General features: G+C 34.4%; 1 protein-coding gene and 1 pseudogene across 1 annotated transcript; both read right to left on the reverse strand.

Moving 5' to 3' along the window:
* Nucleotides 1-5121: 5121 nt before the first annotated feature.
* Nucleotides 5122-13124, reverse strand: LOC124841900 (zinc-finger homeodomain protein 2-like; annotated as a pseudogene).
* Nucleotides 13125-17741: 4617 nt separating this feature from the next.
* On the reverse strand, nt 17742-20525 carry LOC124841897 (Tetratricopeptide repeat (TPR)-like superfamily protein). The gene is made up of 2 exons (XM_047318275.2): nt 20160-20525; nt 17742-19160 (listed from the first exon to the last, which is right to left on the reverse strand). The coding sequence occupies exons 1-2, from the start codon at nt 20385-20387 to the stop codon at nt 17916-17918; spliced, it is 1473 nt and encodes a 490-aa protein (XP_047174231.1). The 5' UTR covers nt 20388-20525; the 3' UTR covers nt 17742-17915.
* Between the last annotated feature and the right edge of the window lie 1061 nt (nt 20526-21586).

The raw sequence follows: 21586 nt of genomic DNA on the forward strand, positions 1-21586 counted from the left end.
TTCTTCTTCTTCTTCTTCTTCTTCTTCTTCTTCTTCTTCTTCTTCTTCTTCTTCTTCTTCTTCTTCTTCTTCTTCTTCTTCTTCTTCTTCTTCTTCTTCTTCTTCTTCTTCTTCTTCTTCTTCTTCTTCTTCTTCTTCTTCTTCTTCTTCTTCTTCTTCTTCTTCTTCTTCTTCTTCTTCTTCTTCTTCTTCTTCTTCTTCTTCTTCTTCTTCTTCTTCTTCTTCTTCTTCTTCTTCTTCTTCTTCTTCTTCTTCTTCTTCTTCTTCTTCTTCTTCTTCTTCTTCTTCTTCTTCTTCTTCTTCTTCTTCTTCTTCTTCTTCTTCTTCTTCTTCTTCTTCTTCTTCTTCTCTTCTTCTTCTTCTTCTTCTTCTTCTTCTTCTTCTTCTTCTTCTTCTTCTTCTTCTTCTTCTTCTTCTTCTTCTTCTTCTTCTTCTTCTTCTTCTTCTTCTTCTTCTTCTTCTTCTTCTTCTTCTTCTTCTTCTTCTTCTTCTTCTTCTTCTTCTTCTTCTTCTTCTTCTTCTTCTTCTTCTTCTTCTTCTTCTTCTTCTTCTTCTTCTTCTTCTTCTTCTTCTTCTTCTTCTTCTTCTTCTTCTTCTTCTTCTTCTTCTTCTTCTTCTTCTTCTTCTTCTTCTTCTTCTTCTTCTTCTTCTTCTTCTTCTTCTTCTTCTTCTTCTTCTTCTTCTTCTTCTTCTTCTTCTTCTTCTTCTTCTTCTTCTTCTTCTTCTTCTTCTTCTTCTTCTTCTTCTTCTTCTTCTTCTTCTTCTTCTTCTTCTTCTTCTTCTTCTTCTTCTTCTTCTTCTTCTTCTTCTTCTTCTTCTTCTTCTTCTTCTTCTTCTTCTTCTTCTTCTTCTTCTTCTTCTTCTTCTTCTTCTTCTTCTTCTTCTTCTTCTTCTTCTTCTTCTTTTCGTCCTTGTATTGGTGCTTGTAATTCATCTACATGACCATCAAGGTCGTGCAATACAGTTATACGTTCAACTTCAATAATTTATTGTGCTTGTTGTCAACATCCAATTTCGTCCGGGTAAGTAAATATTTAAAAAAAAAAAAAAAAAAATAAGATAATAATTAATGATGGATAAAAAGGGATAAAATAATGACTTTACTACAATATTTTTGAAATGTTAGTTTAATATGGTAAAAATTTGAATTAATATTATGCTAATAATTATAAACAATAACTAAAATAGTATATTAACATAATTTGTTGCATCAGTTGCTTTTAAAGAGGAAATTATGATTTTCTAACAATAATGATAATCAATGTTTTGAATATTATTTAATTTGTTTTCTGGCAACCATGCAATTTCTTTCCCTGTTTTGTTTTACTGTCAATTAATTCACAATTAAGGCAAGATTTCCATAATATTGCAATGTGTGTATATAAATATGCACTCTGTCATAGAGAAAAAAGAAGAAGGAAAAAGGGGGGAAAAAAAAAGATAGAGAGAGACACTACGAAATAATGGAGATAGAAAAGGTATAAGAGAGTATAGAGAAAAGTAATTTATCACGCTAGAGGAACTCTGCCAACAGAAATTACCAAGGAAGAATTAGAGAGTATTGAAAGCTGAAAAGGTACATCATCTTCACACCCTCTTTTTTTTCTTTTTGTTGCAATTTGAAGGTTTTTTTCTAAAGGTTTTATTTTTTTTATACACAAATGACGTTCTTTTAAAAATCATGATTTTTTAAATATAAGTACGCGTAGACCTATGGTCGGTTTCTTTCCTCTTTCCCACCGTTCTTAAAAATAAAAAAAATACAAAAATCTTTAAAATAAAAAATATCAATCTTGTTAAACCAAATCTTTTTTTCGGGTTCACTCTTCAAAAATCCAAATAAATCTATAATATTTTTTTTACACAAACTCACAAACCTTTTTCTACATAAAGAACTACGTGATCCCTGATTGTCCATTAAATGGATGTACGTAGGACCAAGGTCAATCTTGTCGGGTTCATAAAACAAAAAATATTTTTTTGTCTCTTAATAGTTTCTTTATCTTTTTTTTTAGGGAAAATTAAACATTAAAAAAAAACCACATCAACCTTTTTACATTTAATTAAAGGTACTGCCTTTAGGCAGGCACGATAGGGTGCTAATACCTTCCTTACGCGTAACCGATTCCCGAACCTAAAAATCTACTTTCCGCGGACCATGTCTTATTTTTGGTTTTCCATAGTTTTTCCATATAAATTATGGTGGCGACTCCACAAATTTATTTCTCAAACCCGTTTGTTTTTCGGGTCGTCGTCCCGTCGCGATCCCGGTTGCTACACTTGTAACATTTGGTCAAGTTGATAGGCGACATCTTCTCCAACTTCATTTGAGTCAATGCGACCTCTAGGATTGGTTTGTATTGCAACAACCTAACCACGTTTTTCAATATTGCGAAATGGTGGATATGTCAGATAATAAACATAGCTGACATTAGTTGATAGAATGAAAGGATCAAACGGTCAATATCTTAATCTCATTTGCAATTCGACAATGTGAAACCTAGGATCCACTCTAGTACCATCTTTAGAAGGATCAAACCATTCAAAATAAAAAAGTACTACTCTGTTTGGAGATGTAGTGTTGTTGTAATCTAGCTCATATATTTTATGAATGATGTCGTAGAAATCATCATAAGAACCCTCTGTAAGGCCCTTGACGTACATATCACAATTTGTTGTTTTCTCTCCTATAAACCATTCATGTGTATGGAATTTGTAACCATTAGTGAAGTAAGTGTGTCATTATTTCGCACATCTCATTGGTCAATTGGAGATATTTCTTAACTCTTGAACCGTGGGAGTTAATGTTTAGTTAAAAACCTATAAAGATGCCAAAAACATTTTACAACAAGAGTCAAATTAACCTTGCTCAAAACATAGGAAAAAAAAGACCTGATATCTGAATCATTGAGGAAACATTGAATGTATTCGAGCAGAAGTCTTTCTTCTGCGACTTGCTCAGCAATAAGAAATAAGCCGGTACGAATGAAATGAATTAATGTATAACAATTTAACCATTGCAAAGGTAAGAGTTGGATGATGACATACTCAAGGTACGACTTAACTTCACTGCACTTGATTAAGACATGGACATGAGCAGAGTTGAATTCAGCATCAGTTAACCAATAAGTGAGTTCTTTCCTTGTATGACGGCCTGATTGTCGAAAAACTGATAATACACCTTGACATGGTTCAGCTTGCCATTGCATTTCATTTCTGACATTAGTGGGGGACAAAATGAAGTTTTAGAAATAATGTGAACAAAAATACGTTGTCTCTCTATGCAAGTAAGCTGCACAAATTGATCATTTTACTCTAGCTTTATTTTTAACTGAACGTTTGGATTCTCCCATAAACCATTCCAAGGGATACATCCACCTGTATTGCACTAGTCCCCCAAGCCAAGCTTCATATGCAAGATGAATTGGAAGATGCTCCATTGAAACAAAGAATGCAGGAGGGAATATTCTTTCTAATTTGCAAAGAATAATTGGAAATTTTGTTTCGTCTTTCTTAGGGAATTTTCCTTTACTGTCGTGCAACACAAATTTTTAAAGAAGTTATTGATTTCAATCAATGGATTTAACACGTGCATTGGCAAACAACATAACGCAAAAAGGGATGAAAGTCTCTATGAATACATGACAATCATGACTCTTCAACCCTTGAATAATACCGTTCTGAACATTGGCACATTTGGACAAGTTAGAAGAATATCCATCTGACATTCTAAGCTCCTTGATCCATCCACAAATTATTCTTGCCTCGTCTTTTGACATGGTGTAATTTGCTTTTGGTTCGAACAATGGGCCATTAGGTTGTTTCTTCAACTCTAAGTCTTTTCGCCCACAATACAAAGGTAAATCTTTTCTTGCTTTGTCATTATCTTTTGTCTTCTCAATAACATTCATAACCGTGTTGAAGACATTGTCAAAGAAATTTTTTTCTATGTGCATGAGATCGAGGTTATGTCTTAGCAAGTTGTCTTTCCAATAAGGAAGATCCTAAAATATGCTTCAACCACACCACCAAATTATGCAAAATGTTCATCAACCACACCACCAAATTTCATGTTTAGGGAATTCTTTGCTTTTGACCACTTTCCTAGCATCATTTCACTACTTTAGACTTGTTAGTATGTGTAGAATACGCTCTTAAGTTACTTTAGGTGAATTCTCAATTTCTCACCCATTTAGTACATTATTTTAGGTTTTAAGTACCCAAATTTTGAGATTTAGCTACTTGATATAATTTGACATCTTTCTTAGATTCATTTAAGTACTTTAAACTTGTTAGGCTAAGAAGATTACACATTGTTAGGTTAGTTTAGGTCAATTTCGAAATTGTCACCTATTTACAACACTTTTTAGGTTTTAAGTACTTCGATTTTGAGATTTAAGTACTACTTCCAATTTGACATGTTTCTTAGTTTCATTTAAGTACCTTAAAGTTGTTAGGATATGAAGATTGTACATTGTTACATTACTTTAGGTGAATTCCCATTTTCTGGCCTATTTAGTACTCTTTTTAGGTTTACGGTAGTCAAATTTTGATATTTTGCTACTTGATCCAATTTGACATCTCTCTTAGCTTCATTTAAGTACTTTAAACTTGTTAGAATAAGAACATTTTACTTTCTTAGGTTATATTACGTGAATTTCAAAATTGTCACCTATTTTAACACTTTTTAGGTTTTAAGTACTTCAATTTTTAAGATTTAGGTACTTCTTCCTATTTGGCATGTTTCTTAGCTTCATTTAAGTACTTTAAAGGTTTAATCATTCAGGAAGTCCTTTTTTTGGAGCAGAATCTCAATTTCGTCCCTTGTTTTTTCGGTTTCTCAATTGGATCCAAATTTTTTGAAAATTGCAACAATTGGGTCCCAACCGTTAAATTGGGCCTAACGGCGTTAGGCTGTGTTTGACGTGGCACGCTGGATCCCTTTTTGTAATTGACGAACTATATTTGACATGGATAATTATATTTTTTAAAATACAAAGAAAAGGAAAGTACGAATGAAATATAGGGATTGAGATTGAGATTCAATTTTATGGAATATAGGGATTGGGATTGAGATTCAATTTTATGGAATTAGGGATTGAGATTCAATTTAATCTAGGCTTACATTTGCTTCTTCTTCTTGGCTTGCTTGCTGTTGTGCATCCAAACCTTGAAAACCTGTCTTTTTACACCGACCTGAGAGCAAAACTGATGCAGTTCCTGTTCATCTTGTTTCTGGATCTTCCACCCCACTTTCTCAGCAAACTCCATCATCTTATCCTTTGTTGCTATGAGAACTTTGTCCTGAACCTCTTCTTGGATGATGACAGTGGTGCACTAATAACAATAACCCTGCATCATCGGTCTGAAACATGTTGAGATCTTCGCTTGAGGACTCATCTGGATCCCCCCAAAGCCCAACATCGCGGGCTGAACCGGCCCACCTGAAGGGGTAGCCACCACCCCATGAAGGTGGGGTGTAGGTAACTGAAGGTAAGATTGCGGAGAATGAATGACAATGTTTCTGTTGTTTTTGTTGGGGTAAGTGAGGTGGTAGTTGAGAACATGTTGTGATGATTCGCCTTCAGGTTCTTTTCTGTGGAAATTGCGGTGGCACTCACAAGCTGAACACTTGAAGGATTCTGGGGTGCCTTCTTCTCCATTTGGCATAAACTCCCCACACCTATCTGTGACATGACCCCCCATGGTGGCAGCATGATTCTTCAGACATTCTCGGTATCTGAATGTTGTCGTGAAAGTTGGTGTTGAGTGTGGTTGTGTTCTTGGGGTGGTTATGACAGAAGGAGAAATAGGAGTTGGATCTTGATCTCTTCTGGGTCTGTGAGGATGTGGGAGTTGAAGAGGGTTTGGTGGAAGAGAATTAGGGGGGTTGAGGGGTTCTTTTACTTTCCTTTTCTTTGTAATTTAAAAAATATAGTTATTCATGTCAAAAAAAGTTTCCTTACTAACGCCTGCCACGTCAATTACAAAAGGGATCTAGCGTGCCACGTCAAACATAGCCTAACGTCGTTGGGCCCAATTTAACGGTTGGGACCCAATTGTTGCAATTTTCAAAAAATTTGGATCCAATTAAGAAACCGAAAAAATAAGGGACGAAATTGAGATTCTGCTCCAAAAAAGGGACTTCCTGAATGATTAAACCTACTTTAAAGTTGTTAGGATATGAAGATTGTACTTTGTTAGGTTACTTTAGGTGAATTCCCATTTTCTCACCTATTTAGTACACTTTTTTAGTTTTAAGGTAGTCAAATTTTGATATTTTGCTACTTGATACAATTTGACATCTCTCTTAGCTTCATTTAAGTACTTTAAACTTGTTAGGATAAGAACATTTTACTTTCTTAGGTTATATTAGGTCAATTTCAAAATTGTCACCTATTTAGAACACTTTTTAGGTTTTAAGTACTTCAATTTTTTAGATTTAGGTACTTCTTCCTATTTGACATGTTTCTTAGCTTCATTTAAGTACTTTAAAGTTGTTAGGATATGAAGATTGTACTTTGCTAGGTTACTTTTGGTGAATTCCCATTTTCTCACCTATTTAGTATACTTTTTTAGGTTTTAAGTACCTGAATTTTGAGATTTAACTACTTGATACAATTTGACATCTTTCTTAGCTTCATAAGAGTACTTTAAACTTGTTAGGATAAGAACATTTTACTTTCTTAGGTTATATTAGGTCAATTTCAAAATTGTCACCTATTTAGAACAATTTTTAGGTTTTAAGTACTTCAATTTTTGTGATTTAGGTACTTCTTCCTATTTGACATGTTTCTTAGCTTCATTTAAGTACTTTAAAGTTGTTAGGATATGAAGATTGTACATTGTTAGGTTAGTTTAGATGAATTCCCATTTTCTCACCTATTTAGTACACTTTTTTAGGTTTTAAGTACCCAAATTTTGAGATTTAGCTACTTGATACAATTTGACATCTTTCTTAGCTTCATAAGAGTACTTTAAACTTGTTAGGCTAAGAAGATTACACATTGTTCGGTTAGTTTAGGTTAATTTCGAAATTGTCAATTATTTAGAACACTTTTTAGGTTTCAAGTACTTCAATTTTTATATTTAGCTACTTGATACAATTTGACATCTTTCTTAACTTCATTTAACTACTTTACTCTTGTCAGGATAAGAACATTGCACATTCTTAGGTTACTTTAGTGCAATTTTCAATTTTTGACCTTTCTAGTGCATCTTTCCGATTTTCATAAGCAGATTTTGATTTCTTTCCTATTTTTCAGCAGTTACCATAGTTTTCAATAGTCTTATACCATTTAAAACATGTTTAGATAATTACATTAAAGTTTCATCCGTTAGTTTAGAGCTGCTACAATGATTTGAGATTAGTTTTAGCATAGGTTTAGGTTCTCAATAGTGAATTTTTGAGTTTTTGTAGAGAGGTAGGTTTTAGGTTGTTTCTTAACTTTCTTTTAACATTTTAAACTTGTTTACAAAGCTGCACTTCATTTTACTTTTCTGGTTTATTGAATTTCATATTGAATTTGTTTAAAGGGTGAGTGTTTTGTTTAGATAGCTTAGGAATAAAAATTTTGAGTCATTGTAGCATAGTGCTACCCTTAGCGTATGTTTTTAAGTGGGATTATAGGTGCTTAACAGTCATATTTTTCCTTTCTTGTTGTTTCTGTACTTTGACTTCTTTTTACCTTTCTTTCACAATTTAAAAGTTGTGTACAAAGTCTCTTAACAGTTCCACATATCAATTTAGTTCAGTCCTCATTTCTATACTAGTTTTAGTGTATTTTTAGGCTATCATTAGTGAATTTTAGAATCTCTTAGAATTAGTGACTTTTGAAGTGTTCTTTAGTTCTTTAGTCATTTAAGACTTTCTTACGAAGTTTCTTTACAAGTTTCTTTCTGTTTTAGTTTAATTCTTACTTTTAGCTTGTTTAGCCTAGTTTTAGAGTGCTTTGGTAGGTTTTGAGTATTGAAATTTTTAGTTTCTTGAAGATATTAATTTTTAAGTTGATTTCTAGTTTTCTTTAGTCATTCAAAAATTTGTTTAAATAGATTTAACCTCTGTTTTGGAATGATTTTTACAGATTTGCATGTTTTTCATTTTACTAAGTTTTGGCTCTTCGATTGTAGGTTATAGATAGATTGTCTAATTTGAACTAAGGATCAAATAAGGATCACACATATAAGAGTACCAATACAACTGAAAACACACAACTGGAAGATGTTTGGTGATTTAGCTGGACTGTATATTTTCTAAAATATTGTTAATTTCTATAGTTACTGGAAGATGTTTCGGTGATTTAGTTGGACAATTTGTATAGTTAGATTGAAGTTGTCAAAGAATGACCTACTGAACCAATTGGATAAGTTTGGAGTGCAAAAAAGCCATAAGTTTAGTTAGATTCACCTACACTGACCTGTTGCAATAGCTAGATCAATGGAAGTTCAATTGTCACATGACTTGGTTTATCTAAAATTGTAGCATGGCAGATGGAACAATTCATGTAGAATTTACTAACAACCTTTTGTTATTTATTACTACCAAGCTATAATCCTATATAAGGCTTAATTCTAACTTTTTTACTTATTACAATAGTATTATACAATCTTAAATAGGATACATCTTAGGTTCTTTGACATTTCTCTACATAATCCAATTTCTACTATTGATTCACTTTTTGTTATTTTAGGTTTATAGTTATTGGACTACGAAATTGACGAAGAGGACATGTGCCTTAGAAGGAATATAGAAAGCAAGTGAAGGAGACCAGAGATGAAAAACACAATAGCTAGAATGACACAAAAACAATTGCGGGACTTATTCTAGTGTTAGATGAAGAAGATAGAGGAGGGAACAATTGTTTCTTGTATTCATAATTGTAAGACAATGATGTAGAAGAAAAACAAGAAGATGGGGAAATACTAGTGGGGCAACAAGAATGAAACAAGGAAGATGAAGAAGATCCAACAATATTATCTCTCTTGTCTTCTCCTTTTCTTCTCTCTCTTAGGATCTACTCATGCTTAAAACAATTACACAGTTGGAGGCTCTTTAGGCTCGTTTGACAACTCTGAGAACTCCAATGTCAATTACCAGAAGTGGCCTAACACTAAACATTTAACCTATTTAGTACACCTTTTAGGTTTTAAGTAGCCAATAGTTGCGATGAAGCTACTTGATCCAAGTAGTTTGGGCTGCTTTTGGAATTTAGGTTAGTTTTTACCTTTGTTTTACTAGTTTAGTTGCTAGTTTTAGGTCTTAGGTAGTCAATTTAAACTATAATGAAGTAGTTCTTTCTGTTTGGAGAGTTCTTACAAGTAAGCACATCTAAAGAGGTTACCACTACACACATTAAATTCCTATCTTTAACTTTAAAAACAAATTATTAACCAAAAACTAACTTGAACGGATCCAAAAATATACAATTATATAATTGAAATCAATATATACCATAAAGTCATGCACAAGCATAATAATACTAATCCAACTATACAATTTACCCGCATAATAACTTATATACACCATCAATCAATTATGAAAAGTTCATCAAAAATTGTAAAACTGCCAGCGCAACATTCATGCAAATTTGCAATACACAAACCAATCAATATCATCATTATCCTTTCAACTGTTGTAGTATTCCTCTTTCTACACCCATTAATGACCTCTACATAAATTTTACATTTAAAATTACCTGCAAAATTAACTTTGATCCATGAAATGCTTCAATCTTTTTCCAATCACGATCAAATCTACATCAACAACCCAAACAAACAAAATGAGTTGTCTTATTATAACAAGTCAAAATTTAAACAATAGACAACTCAATCAGAATGAAGAAATTGAAGTCATTGCAAACATTCTCTTATAGGAATATGAACATTAGCAAACTGGCTGACCACCACCAACAAATATGGTATGAGCCCCTTCATCAACTATGCATAAAATGTCTTGACTCTGCTTGTGTAAAAAAATAAATAAGAGGAACAATATGCAATAAAAACCATTGGCCACTTTGAATATCATGTTTCATATTCTTCTAGTCCATTTTAATACCATTGTAATATTTAATGTAGGTTAATTCATCTCAATGATTTCATGTGCAAAAATTTTTGGGTTGTTGGTATCAAATATTTTAAAAGAAAAATCAAGTACAAATTCGAAATTAATTCATCCAATGGTAGGACTAAACAAAAAAAATCTAGATGAACCAATATCTGAACCAATGTTTACTACAATCTACCCTGGTGTTCCACACAATGAAGAATAATTTTCCCATCTAATAGGATATGTTTGTTCACTCTGACTTCCTTGGTCCCCTTCTTCGACAACCCTAGGTGTATTAACACCTCCGATACCCTCTCTCACGAAGCCCTTCTCACACAGCAAAAGTCACTTCGTCACATAACCCTGGATTAGCCTCCCTTGCCAGCTAGAAGCTCTGCCCATGCCGCGACACCACCCTCTAACGTAGCGACAACACCTCCTCACGCCGCCAAACCACCCTCGTAAACAAAGAGGCCCTAGAGAAAGTGAGAAACAATAGCAATGACGGTTTTAGATTGTGAACGAGAGAGGGAGACAGAGATTAGGGCGAGGGAGAGTGGAGAGAAATTGGGAGTGAAAGTTAGGGGGAAGCTTTCGCGAGGAGAGAATTTGGGAAAATGGAAGAGGGAAATCCCAAATTATGATTTCATTAAGTGTATGCCTATACCGACAGTCAAAAATCTTCGGTAAATTTGTTGTCCATTACCAACGGACATAAGCCCTTGATAATCACCATCTCTAATGATCGTCGATAAATCCTTCGATATATCAACTTTACTGACGACCCAAAAGTCGTCGTAATAATCCTTCGCTAGTTAACGTATTTCGTGTTGCATTAGAAAATTATTCAAATTAATCCTTAAAATATAAATATGTTATTAAAATTTTCAAAATATTGAACTTTTACACACAAAAAAAATCTCTCAAGTTAAACTTGGGATTTTTCTGTAATTAAAATCATTAATATGGTAAGGTCTCTATAAAACCGTTCAAAAGATTTACAAAATAACTTACTAATAAGAAGAGTTGTTTAATAGAATAAACTTACAAAAGGTTACGGGTTATATGATTTATACATAAATTGTAATGTAACTATTACGATTGTGAATTAGAAAGTAAAAAAGAAAAGTTCAAGTGAGCTTTAATGTATGTAGAAAAAATTAATAAACTTTCTTAGAATATCAATTTCAACAAGGCAGTTAATTTTATTTTTTTACCAAAAATTTAGTCATTTGTATGTTTTGATACGCATGCTCATTTCGTTTTATATTTTATAAGAAGGACTTGAGCACAAATAGATAAATTTTTCAAGAAATTTATTTCATATGGAAATTTTAATAAAAGACTACTTTTATATATATATATATATATATATATATATATATATATATATATATATACTAATTCATTGTATTGCAATATTATATTCAAATGAATTAATTAATTTTATAATATGTATTTCTCAAAATTTTAATAGTGATATTTTGTATAAATGAAATTCCAAAAAAAGTAATTCATAGTCTACTTATACAATATGTGTATAACCTTTTGAAAGTAACTATTCATTTTTAGTGAACCCAATTTCTCAAGCTATTCAATTCTCTTCAATTCTCTTACAATAACTATGTTAGATTAAGTCGAATGAATTTGATTTTATATATTGAGAGTAAAATGTTAGAAATACTTAATTTTAACGTTGGTAGATAATGTTTTGGTATGGGTGTTGTGGGACCTGCAAAAGATGCTCCGACACCCAAGTTAGGCGTAGGTTATGGAGTCTTAGCTCTCAAGAAAGTGATTTTGTTATCATTAAGGAGTATTTTCGAGTGTCAGTAGAACGTACCTGATTATCAACCTTGGCCCTGTATTTATAGGTTATCATAAGCCTAATAAAATATAAACAGACTTACCTTAAAATCCAGTCGGTTGCTCATAAACAGCTTTATCAATATCTTTAATCAGATATCTTTATTTTATCCTTCGCTGGACTATTAGCCCAATAATAACTTAAATGCTAGCCCAATTACTTATTGGCCCAACATAGACATGAGGTTAGGACGTAACTGATCGGCTATTTCTCGTAACCGCTCGGCCCGGATATCATATTATACATAATGGCCCCCAAGTCCGAGTTAATCGTTCGGTCTTATGGAAGGGTTAACTATAGGACTTCAGGCTAGTGCTTGGTGTGAGGGCCTCTTTATTGCAGATCATTGAATCAAGATCTGGCGGCCTCCTCAAAAGATGATGCTACCCCTGCAATAGTGTAGACTCTTTTGAACATATAGTAAACATCATAGACATTTGTACTGTCACCTTTACGATTTATGAAATGTCTTTGTTTCTGCCTTAGTAATTATTCCTTTGAAATTGTTGTTGCCTGATTGTATGTTTTGTGCTTTGTTTGAGATGTTTATCTTTGAAAGAAACGACTGCTCGACTGGCTTGTCTTCTATGCTCGATTATGGAATAGGGATGCCTTTATGTTGGCGTGCGCTAGGTGTTCTTGGGCTAACATGGCCTAGACTAGGGGGTGGTCTCCTAGGTTTGATGTTCTGGGTGTTCTTGGGCGAACATGTCTTAGAGGGATTGCATCCCTATATTTAATGCGCTTGGGTGTTCATGACCCAAAGGGAGTGTATCCCTATATTTAATGTGCTTGGGTGTTCATGACCCAAAGGGAGTGTATCCCTATACGCAATACGCTGGGTGTTTTTGAGCGAACATGCCCCAAGTCTGAGAGCGTTTCCCTGGTTGAGTGTCTCAGCACGAACGAATTTATGGCGTCCGCTCTTGTAATTTGTATGCAAGATGTGATTATCTGCACTTTACGACCGAACAGCCGAATGCTTGAACACCTAAGGCCATGGATGACCGAGCGGTTGAGGCTGAGTGGCGAATACCTTTGAGGACGAACGGTTGAATGCTTGAACACTTGAGGCCATGGATGACCGAGCGATTGAGGCCAAAGTGGTCGAACACCTGAGGCTGAATGACCGAGCGGTTGAGGCCGAATGGTCGAGTACCTGTGAGGCCGAATAGCCGAGCACCTATGAGATCGAATGGCCGAATACATGTTAGGCCGAATGGCCGAGCAGTTGAGGCCGAAGGGCCGAACACTTACCTGTGAGGCCGAATTGCCAAACACCTATGAGGCCGAATGGCCGAATACTTGTGAGGCCGAATGGCCGAGTAGTTGAGGCCGAATGGCCGAATACTTGAGGTCGAATGGCCGAGCAGTTGAGGCCAAAGGGCCGAACACCTGTGATGTCGAATGTCTTTGAATACTTGAGGCCATGGAAGGTCGAGCGATTGAGGCCGAAGGGGCCGAACACCTATGAGGCCGAATGGCCGAGTACCAGTGAGGCCGTATGGCTGAATACTTGCGAGGCCGAATGGTCGAGTACGTGTGAGGATGAATGGCCGAATATTTATTAAGCCGAAAGGCCGAGCACCTGTGATGCCGAATGCCTTTGAATACTTGAGGCCATGGAAGGCCGAGTAGCTGAGGCCGAAGGGCCGAATATCTGTAAGGCCTAACGGCCGAATACCCGTGAGGCCGAATGACCGAACGCTTGTGAGGCCGAATGGCCGAGCACTTGTTAGGCCGAATGGCCGAGCAATAACAAATTGAATCTTAGATGGTGAGAAGAAGAGGAGTCAAACAAATCAATGCATTAATGTCAAAATAGATTATGTTATAAGGTCGATTGGCCTAGTAAGTAAGACTGCTCGGTCTTTGGTAACGTGTTTGGAGACCAGACTGAAATTCACATTAGGATGTGCTTTGGATGAGTTCGTAATTGCTTTAGTGCCTTGTGACCTGTAAGATACATAATATCAAAAATATAGGTGAGACCTTTCGGTCTTTGTTGAACGTTCGAAGAACCCATATTAGGAAGTGTCTCCCAGATAAATAATATCAAAAACATAGGTGAGACCGAATGGTCTTTGTTGAATGTTCGAAGAACCCATATTAGGAAGTGTCTGCCAGATAAATAATATCAAAAACATAGGCGAGACCGAACGATCTTTGTTGAACGTTCGAAGAATCCATATTAGGAAGTATGATGGTCGAGATGTAACTACTTTAGGGCCTTGTGACCTGCAAAATGGATGATAATATAAATTGGCACCGTTCGAGATACACTGAACGAGGATAAAGGTGCCTAGTTGATGTTTGAACGAGAGCCAAGCCATTTGGAATGAACATACGCGGTCAAACTGACCAATCAGTAAAGAAATCAAGGTTTGATCGGGCTATACCCTGCCAATAGTAATTTTCTGCACAAACTGAGGCTATGGAAGGTCGAGTAGGTAAGGCCGAAGGGCCGAATATTTGTAAGGCCGAATGACCGAATACCTGTGAGGCCGGGTGGTCGAATACCTTTGAAGCCGAATGGCCGAGTACTCTTGAGGTTGAATTACCGAATACCTTTGAAGCCGAATTGCCGAATATCTAAGGTCGAGTGGTTAAATACATACGAGGCCGAATGGCCAAGTTCCTGCGAGGTCGAGTGGCCGAGTACTTGTAAGGCCGAATGGCCGAGTACTTGCGAGGCCAAATGGCCGATTACTTTTGAGGCCGAATGATTGAATATTTGAGGCCAAGTGGTTGAATACATACGAGGCCGAATGACTTAGTTCCTGCAAGGCCGAGTGGCCGAGTACCTGTAAGGCTGAATGGTCGAGTAGCTGTGAGCCCGAATGGCCGAGCACCTGTTACGCCGAACGGCCGAACACCTGTTAGGCCAAATGACCGAATACCTTTGATTGAATGGAAATTTTGGTTGGTAAGTCGAATGATTTGCAGGGGTTAGGTTCCCTTATATCTCGACTGTTCGGGTTGGTGTGATTATGGCTTGCTTCACTACAATTTCTTTTGGTTTTGAGGCAGACCACTCGGAAGGGACTCGTTTCGTCCTTGACGCCGCAATCTCCTCTGATTCAAAAAGGTACCTGCCTACCTTTCTGATTTTTTTTTTACATCAACATTATTGTTATTGATAATTATCTCTAATATAATAATCTCTCTGATTATTTTCATCAAAAATATTTCGGTTACAACAATTAGATAACTATATTTATAATTATATGTTATCTCTAATATAATAATCTCTCTGATCATTTTAATCAAACCAAAAATATACAATAATTACATAAATATATTTATAGTTATATATTATATTATATATCATATATAATAAATAAGACATCAAAGACGCTAGTTAATATCTTTAATATCTATATAAAATAGTTATTATCCGTTATCAATTATATATTTAAATTTTTTATTATCTTCATACGAAATATTTATATCTCAAAAATACTTATCTTGTTGATAAAACTTCATGTAGAGATGATGATCCATGTGGAGTAGCTTTCGTTTTGTTAAAAGTTCCTAATGTTGATCCGAAGTAGCAACGATGAGACCGAAAGGTCGCGAGGCTCCTTGTAGTTTTAATGGGATGCCGCTCGACCCCACGGTGGGCGCCAAAATGTTTCGGTATGGGTGTTGTGGGACCGAGATACTGACTTGTTTGACGTGTCTTCCTTGCTTCTGGATGCCTGGATTGTCGAAGTTGGTTGCCTCCCTTCAGTTTGTGACCGCATGGTTGCTTTGTGACCGCTCGATTATCAATAGTGTCGATCGGTTGTACTTTAGTTTGGATTGCTCGGTTGCCTTCAGCCTGGACCGGAGGGAGAGGTACCTGCAAAAGGTGTTCTGACGCCCAAGTTAGGCATAGGTTATGGAGATTTAGCTCTCAAGAAAGTGATTTTGTTATCACTGAGGAGTATTTTCGAGTGTTAGTAGAACGTACCTGATTATCAGTCTTGGCCTTGTATTAAAATCCAATTGGTTGCTCATAAACAGCTTTATCAATATCTTTAATCAAATATCTTTATTTTATCCTCCGCTAGACTATTAGTCCAATAATAATTTAAACGCTGAACCAATTACTTATTGGCCCAACATAGACATGAGGTTAGGACATAACCGATCGACTATTTCTCGTAACCGCTCGACCCGGATATCATACTATGCAGATAACATTATAGTTGATAAAAAAAATATAAAATGTTATTCCATAAACTTATTGAATATAAATTTTACCTGCATTCTTACTTTTTTATAATTGTGAATTTATGTAATCTATACTATTATCTAAAAATGTACGATTTATTTTTCCTTTTATATATACTTTTTTTTAATTTTATCTTTTAAGTAATCGTTTTTATAAATATAACTACTTTTTTGTATTTCATTATTTTTATTTTAAATTTAATCATATTTTTAAATTAAATAAATAAAAAGTATTTACAAAATAAATAAAAACTATCTATAATTAAATTGTAAAAATGATTTAAATTATAATTTTATTATTTTTTTACGATAAAAAAGAACACATCCCCATACACCATTACGTCAATTACAATTGCAAACTTTCTCTAGATTTTCTCTAGATTGATAAGTTTACAATAATTTTATAGCGAACTTTATTTTCAAATAAAAGAAATAACATTACTTTTTATTTGAGATAAATTTGTTTTTAATTTTGAAATTATAATTTGATCTTTGTACTAAGGAATCTGTTTTAGAAAAAAAAATATTTGTCTACCAATTTTAGGACTCGTGTCCCAAATACGTTAACAATTTAGGTTATTTATACAACCTACTTTTACTTTAAATTTTTATTACCAAACACGAGATTCTACTATTTTTTTTTTTAAATCACTGGATTAAAAAAATCAATTTTAATGAAGAAAATAACAAATAAATTTACTACAAAATTAAAGAATTAAAAAATATATTTAATAAGAAAAAATTAAACATACATCATTTTAATTTAAAATTTTATTCAGACAAAATTTTGTGAAATCAAAAGTTACAAGTCTCCACTTATTTCCAACACACTTATTTTTTATTAGAATCGGGGAAGATTTTAGGAAATAAATCACTTTATGCTTCTCCAAACTTTCATTCTTCCCAAGTTTATCCTCAATCCTCCATTTTACCATATTTTTTTAAACCACTTAACTTGGCATTTTACCCCCACCTATTATTGCTACATTTGAAATATTAAACCCCAGTCCATTTGGCTCAGGTTCTCCTGAAAGTGTTGATGTACTTGTGAAGTAATACTAATTTTAATAGAACAGTTTATTAAGGAATTAGCCTTGAGCAACCCCAAAATACTTAATCGGCCATATGCATGATAGAAACTACAAAGCCAATCTAAGAAATGTTTGCTCCTAAAGTTTGAGTGAAATATATTTTTCCTTCTTTTACCTTAAAATGCATTGCAATCTTAATTTACAAAAATCACTCGCAAGTCCATTTTGGCTATCCATAATATTATCATGTAACATTATATAGTTTGAATGCTGTAAAAATATTGAGACTCGGTGAAGTATTTTGAGCATTGCTTTAATCAATCTTCAATATAACATTGATTATTTGATAGAGATAAGAGAAGAGGGGCCAAACAATTAATTCAATTGATTTAGTTGACAGAGGGGGGAAAGAGAGTAAATTTAGATAATAGTAGAACTCCTTTCACTATTTCAACTCTTCCCTGTATGTCTCTTTAATTTCTATCTAATCTACACAACTTTTAAAATATTCTATCTTTATTTCTTACGTTTTTATTCTACTCCAAACACAATAAATGTTTACTATATCACACAAGACTTAATATGACATGTGTATTTTATTTTTCAATAATCAAATTAGAGAGGCCCTTAATGTTCTACAGCACGTGCCATTCCAAAATGTATAAATTTATCAACCAAGCAAAAATGTGTAGAATGATCACATCATCTAAATTTACAACAATCAAAACTTGAAGGATGAAAGGATCGTGAGTCACTCCACAGATATTGCCTCAAGCAATTTCTGGGTGTCTTCACTCACCTCCACATTCTCCATCTTCAACCTCCGTTGCATGGCCGAACTGGTCCTACCAGCAGCTACATAAGTTCTGATCAAGGATTCAAACACCTCCACCCCTAGAGAATCCACAGATTTCTTCACAATCTCTAGAAATTCTTCTGCACCGTCAACATCCTTTTCTTGTTCAAAATGCCTCATCATGACATCCATGACCTTTGACGATGGAATCCACTTCTCACCATTTCCTCTACCAATTGCTATTGCTTTGTCTAGACAATCCACTGCCAACTTAAAGTCACCCTTCTGCAAATGGTAATCCAAAAAGATTTCCCAGGATTTTGCATTAGGCTTGGCACCCCTCCTCCGAGCGCGCTCCTTGAGCTCTTTAGCCTTCTCCAGCATATCCAATTTTGCATATGCTTCAATCAGAACATTTGCAACTCGAATATCATACTTAGGACAGCCAGATTCCCACTCCCGGAAACATTTTTCTGCTCCAGGGAGATCTTTCAAGTTAACCAACACCTGAATCATATTCAAATAGCTTATGTTTGCAGTTTTAGGAAATGCCAGCCTAAGTGATCGCCAGACCCGATAAACCTCATATAAGTTACCAGTTCGCCCATACAACGTAATTAGAAACTGGTAAGCAGAAAGATCTTTGAAAGCGTTTCTCTTCTCCAACTCCTTAAGCGCCACTTCCGCCTTATCTAAAAAGCCAGCATCAACAAAAATAGATGCTAAGTTGCTATATGTTGTCCAGTCTCCAGTGACTCGACCATCCCTCTTGATCTCATCATGAACCCTTTCAACACCAGAAATATCATTAACGGCAGCAAGAGCTCTCATCCAGACATTGAACGTGTAAGAATCCAGCGTTATATTGCTAGCCTTCATTTCTTGTATCATGGATGGAATTTTTTCTGGTTTCCCTACTTTGGTATAAAGAGTCATAAGACTGTTGTAAGGCATGGAACTTAAAGGAAGGCTAAGCTCCTTCATCTTTTCCATAAGACCTTCTGCCTTTTCAGTCTTCAATTCCTTGCAGTAACAGTTCAGAAGGGCTCCATAACATAGATGATTCTTAGCCGACTCTGGGAGATTAATAAAATAATTTTCAGCAGCGATAATTCCTCGGGCCTTGGCAAGCAGGTCGAGATGTATAGCATGGTCACTGACTGTCTTCATCATGTTCCTCTTAGCCATGGTTTCCGATAGCTGTAACAAAAAGTATATTTCCGCTTGAATTGAAGTTATGAAAAATTATAGTCTGCTAACTACAATAACTCAAGATTTAGAGCTAGCATAGTTTTGTTCCCAACTTGCACGCGCAAAGAAAGCATAATCACACAAGACAATTCATCACTCAAATTTGAAAGAACTAATAGAATGATAAACATCAAGTTCTTCCTTTTGAGAAAATTATACTCTTCTTTTCTTTAAAATAGGATGCAAAACCTCCCAATCTTCTGTTCATCTGTATTGTGTCAGTCTGTTAATAAGTTGACAGCACATACTATCATTAATTCACAACTACCCCTATGATTCCCTTTGGTGCATTCACATCCATAAGCTAACAAAACAATACTAATTCAAAATCCAAGGCTTATACAAACACCAATGTCAATAGTTAAAAGTTAAAAAACAAGAATAAAACAATTCCTACTACATTACGTACCAGATCCGAAGTCATACTATGGAAAACAAGGAGTGAATATATTCAATCCATTCATAATAGGACAGCGTCTGCTTTCCCTCAAATAAAATAATCTATTCTTAGTTTTCCATTTCAGAAAATATGATGTGATTCCTAAGGTTGTATATTTTTATTGTGATCCTTGATGTTGCAAGAAACAGCAGCAGCCAATGTGGCCACAAAAACCTTGTTGCCACCCAAATCAAAGTGGCAGACCAATGTTCATAAATTTGGTAACAAAATGATACTACTTTTTTTTTTTTGCGAAAGACGTATACTACACTAAATACATTTTCATAACCGAGGGACTAGCAAGAGATAAATTTCACTTCAAGAAGCTGGTGGCGAAGAATTCAGTATATAAAGTAACTAAAATCACAGTCAACCAAAAAATTATTTAATAAGAATAGAAGTTAAATGAGTAGAATCGCTGACGTGATCTGTTTCTAAACGATAACATAACGTAGAAATAGTTTAAACTTAGAACCTAAAAAAGCGAAAAATGAAAATGAACGAGTGACCTTGAGAGCAGGTTGATAGAGCTTCCGATCGCGAAGCTTTTTGAGAGTGTCGCCAACCTCCCATTTGTAAACACGCTTTCCGCTCTTGATGAAGTTGTTGAGGCTCTGACGAACGCTGAGTTGGGAACCGCCATCTTTGAAGAGCTTCACGTACAGTGCTTCCTCCAAGTACTTTTTTGACCGCTTCACCACGCTCTTGTTCCGTCCGTAACGTTGCATCATCGACATTTCTCAGATTGCTGTTACTCGATGATTCCAAAGATCGGAAATGTTCGCACTCAGAGAAACCAAACCCAAAACCCTAACTGCTCCAACGCACCAACAAGAAAACAATATTGGGCTCGCTCTCGAGGCCCAAAATGGTTGAGAGTAGGCTTCCCGGCTATATATCTTTTCTCCTTTGTTTTAACATTGGTCGAGATGTCTTAAAAGCTTTTTATTATTAGTTAAAATTTATTAATCTATATATATATATATATATAAATTGCTGAGTCTTATTTCTTATTCATAATTTTAATTTTGAATACAATTTAACAAATAATAGCTGCAATTATATATACGAAGTTACCTACTTTCAATGATACTCTTATACTCCCAAATTTTCATTGCGATGACTCTTCCAGAGGTTCTTGTGCAAAACATTAAGAATAAGAGTTAACTCTCGTGCTAAGAAAATATTGCCTGTTCAAGCTTAGTTAGAAATGACTTGTTAAAGCAAAATTGTATAAGATGGTATAAATTTTCAGAGTTGTTATTACTCGTACAAAAGTATATTAAAATATATTATGAGCTCATCTTTCTCGTTAAAATATTTATTAATCTCATACTTCTCTTTCTCTCTAATTATAGAATTTGTTATATAAATTATTTTACAAATATCATTCATCAATTTTTACGAGATATGGTGCTGAATTATTCAAAATAATTTTATTGTTTCATTGCCACTATAAATATTGTTTCGGTGTAAAGATTATAGGAACTAAATTATATTATAATAAGTTAGAATTTCACTCTCTAAACAAAGCATATATAGTTATGAAGGATTTTTGAAGAATAGTGATTATCAATATATTACATCATCCCTTTTAATAAATAATTTTCCAAGATATTCACCGTGAAAATAAACTCTTATAAATATACTCAAGTACTCAGTAGTTCATTAGTTCAACAAAACTTAGTTGGTACAAATATCTTTCTAATAAAATAATAAAATAAGGTTTAACATATTTCAACTATTTACATATGCATTGACCATATCTAGTATGCCAAAAAAATGCAGTAGGAGCTATGGTTACCAGTGAGTTTAGGCACCAAATTTCAAGGTTTTATAGGCTCAACTTCAACAAATTGTTAGGTTAAAACTCACGGGAAAACAAATATAGAGAATGGTTATTTATTTTGGTAAACCAGGTTACTAACTTCAACTT

The sequence above is a fragment of the Vigna umbellata genome, chromosome 1 (genome assembly GCF_029865625.1).
Source record: "Vigna umbellata cultivar VRB3 chromosome 1, Vumbellata_1.0, whole genome shotgun sequence".
NCBI lineage: Eukaryota > Viridiplantae > Streptophyta > Magnoliopsida > Fabales > Fabaceae > Vigna > Vigna umbellata.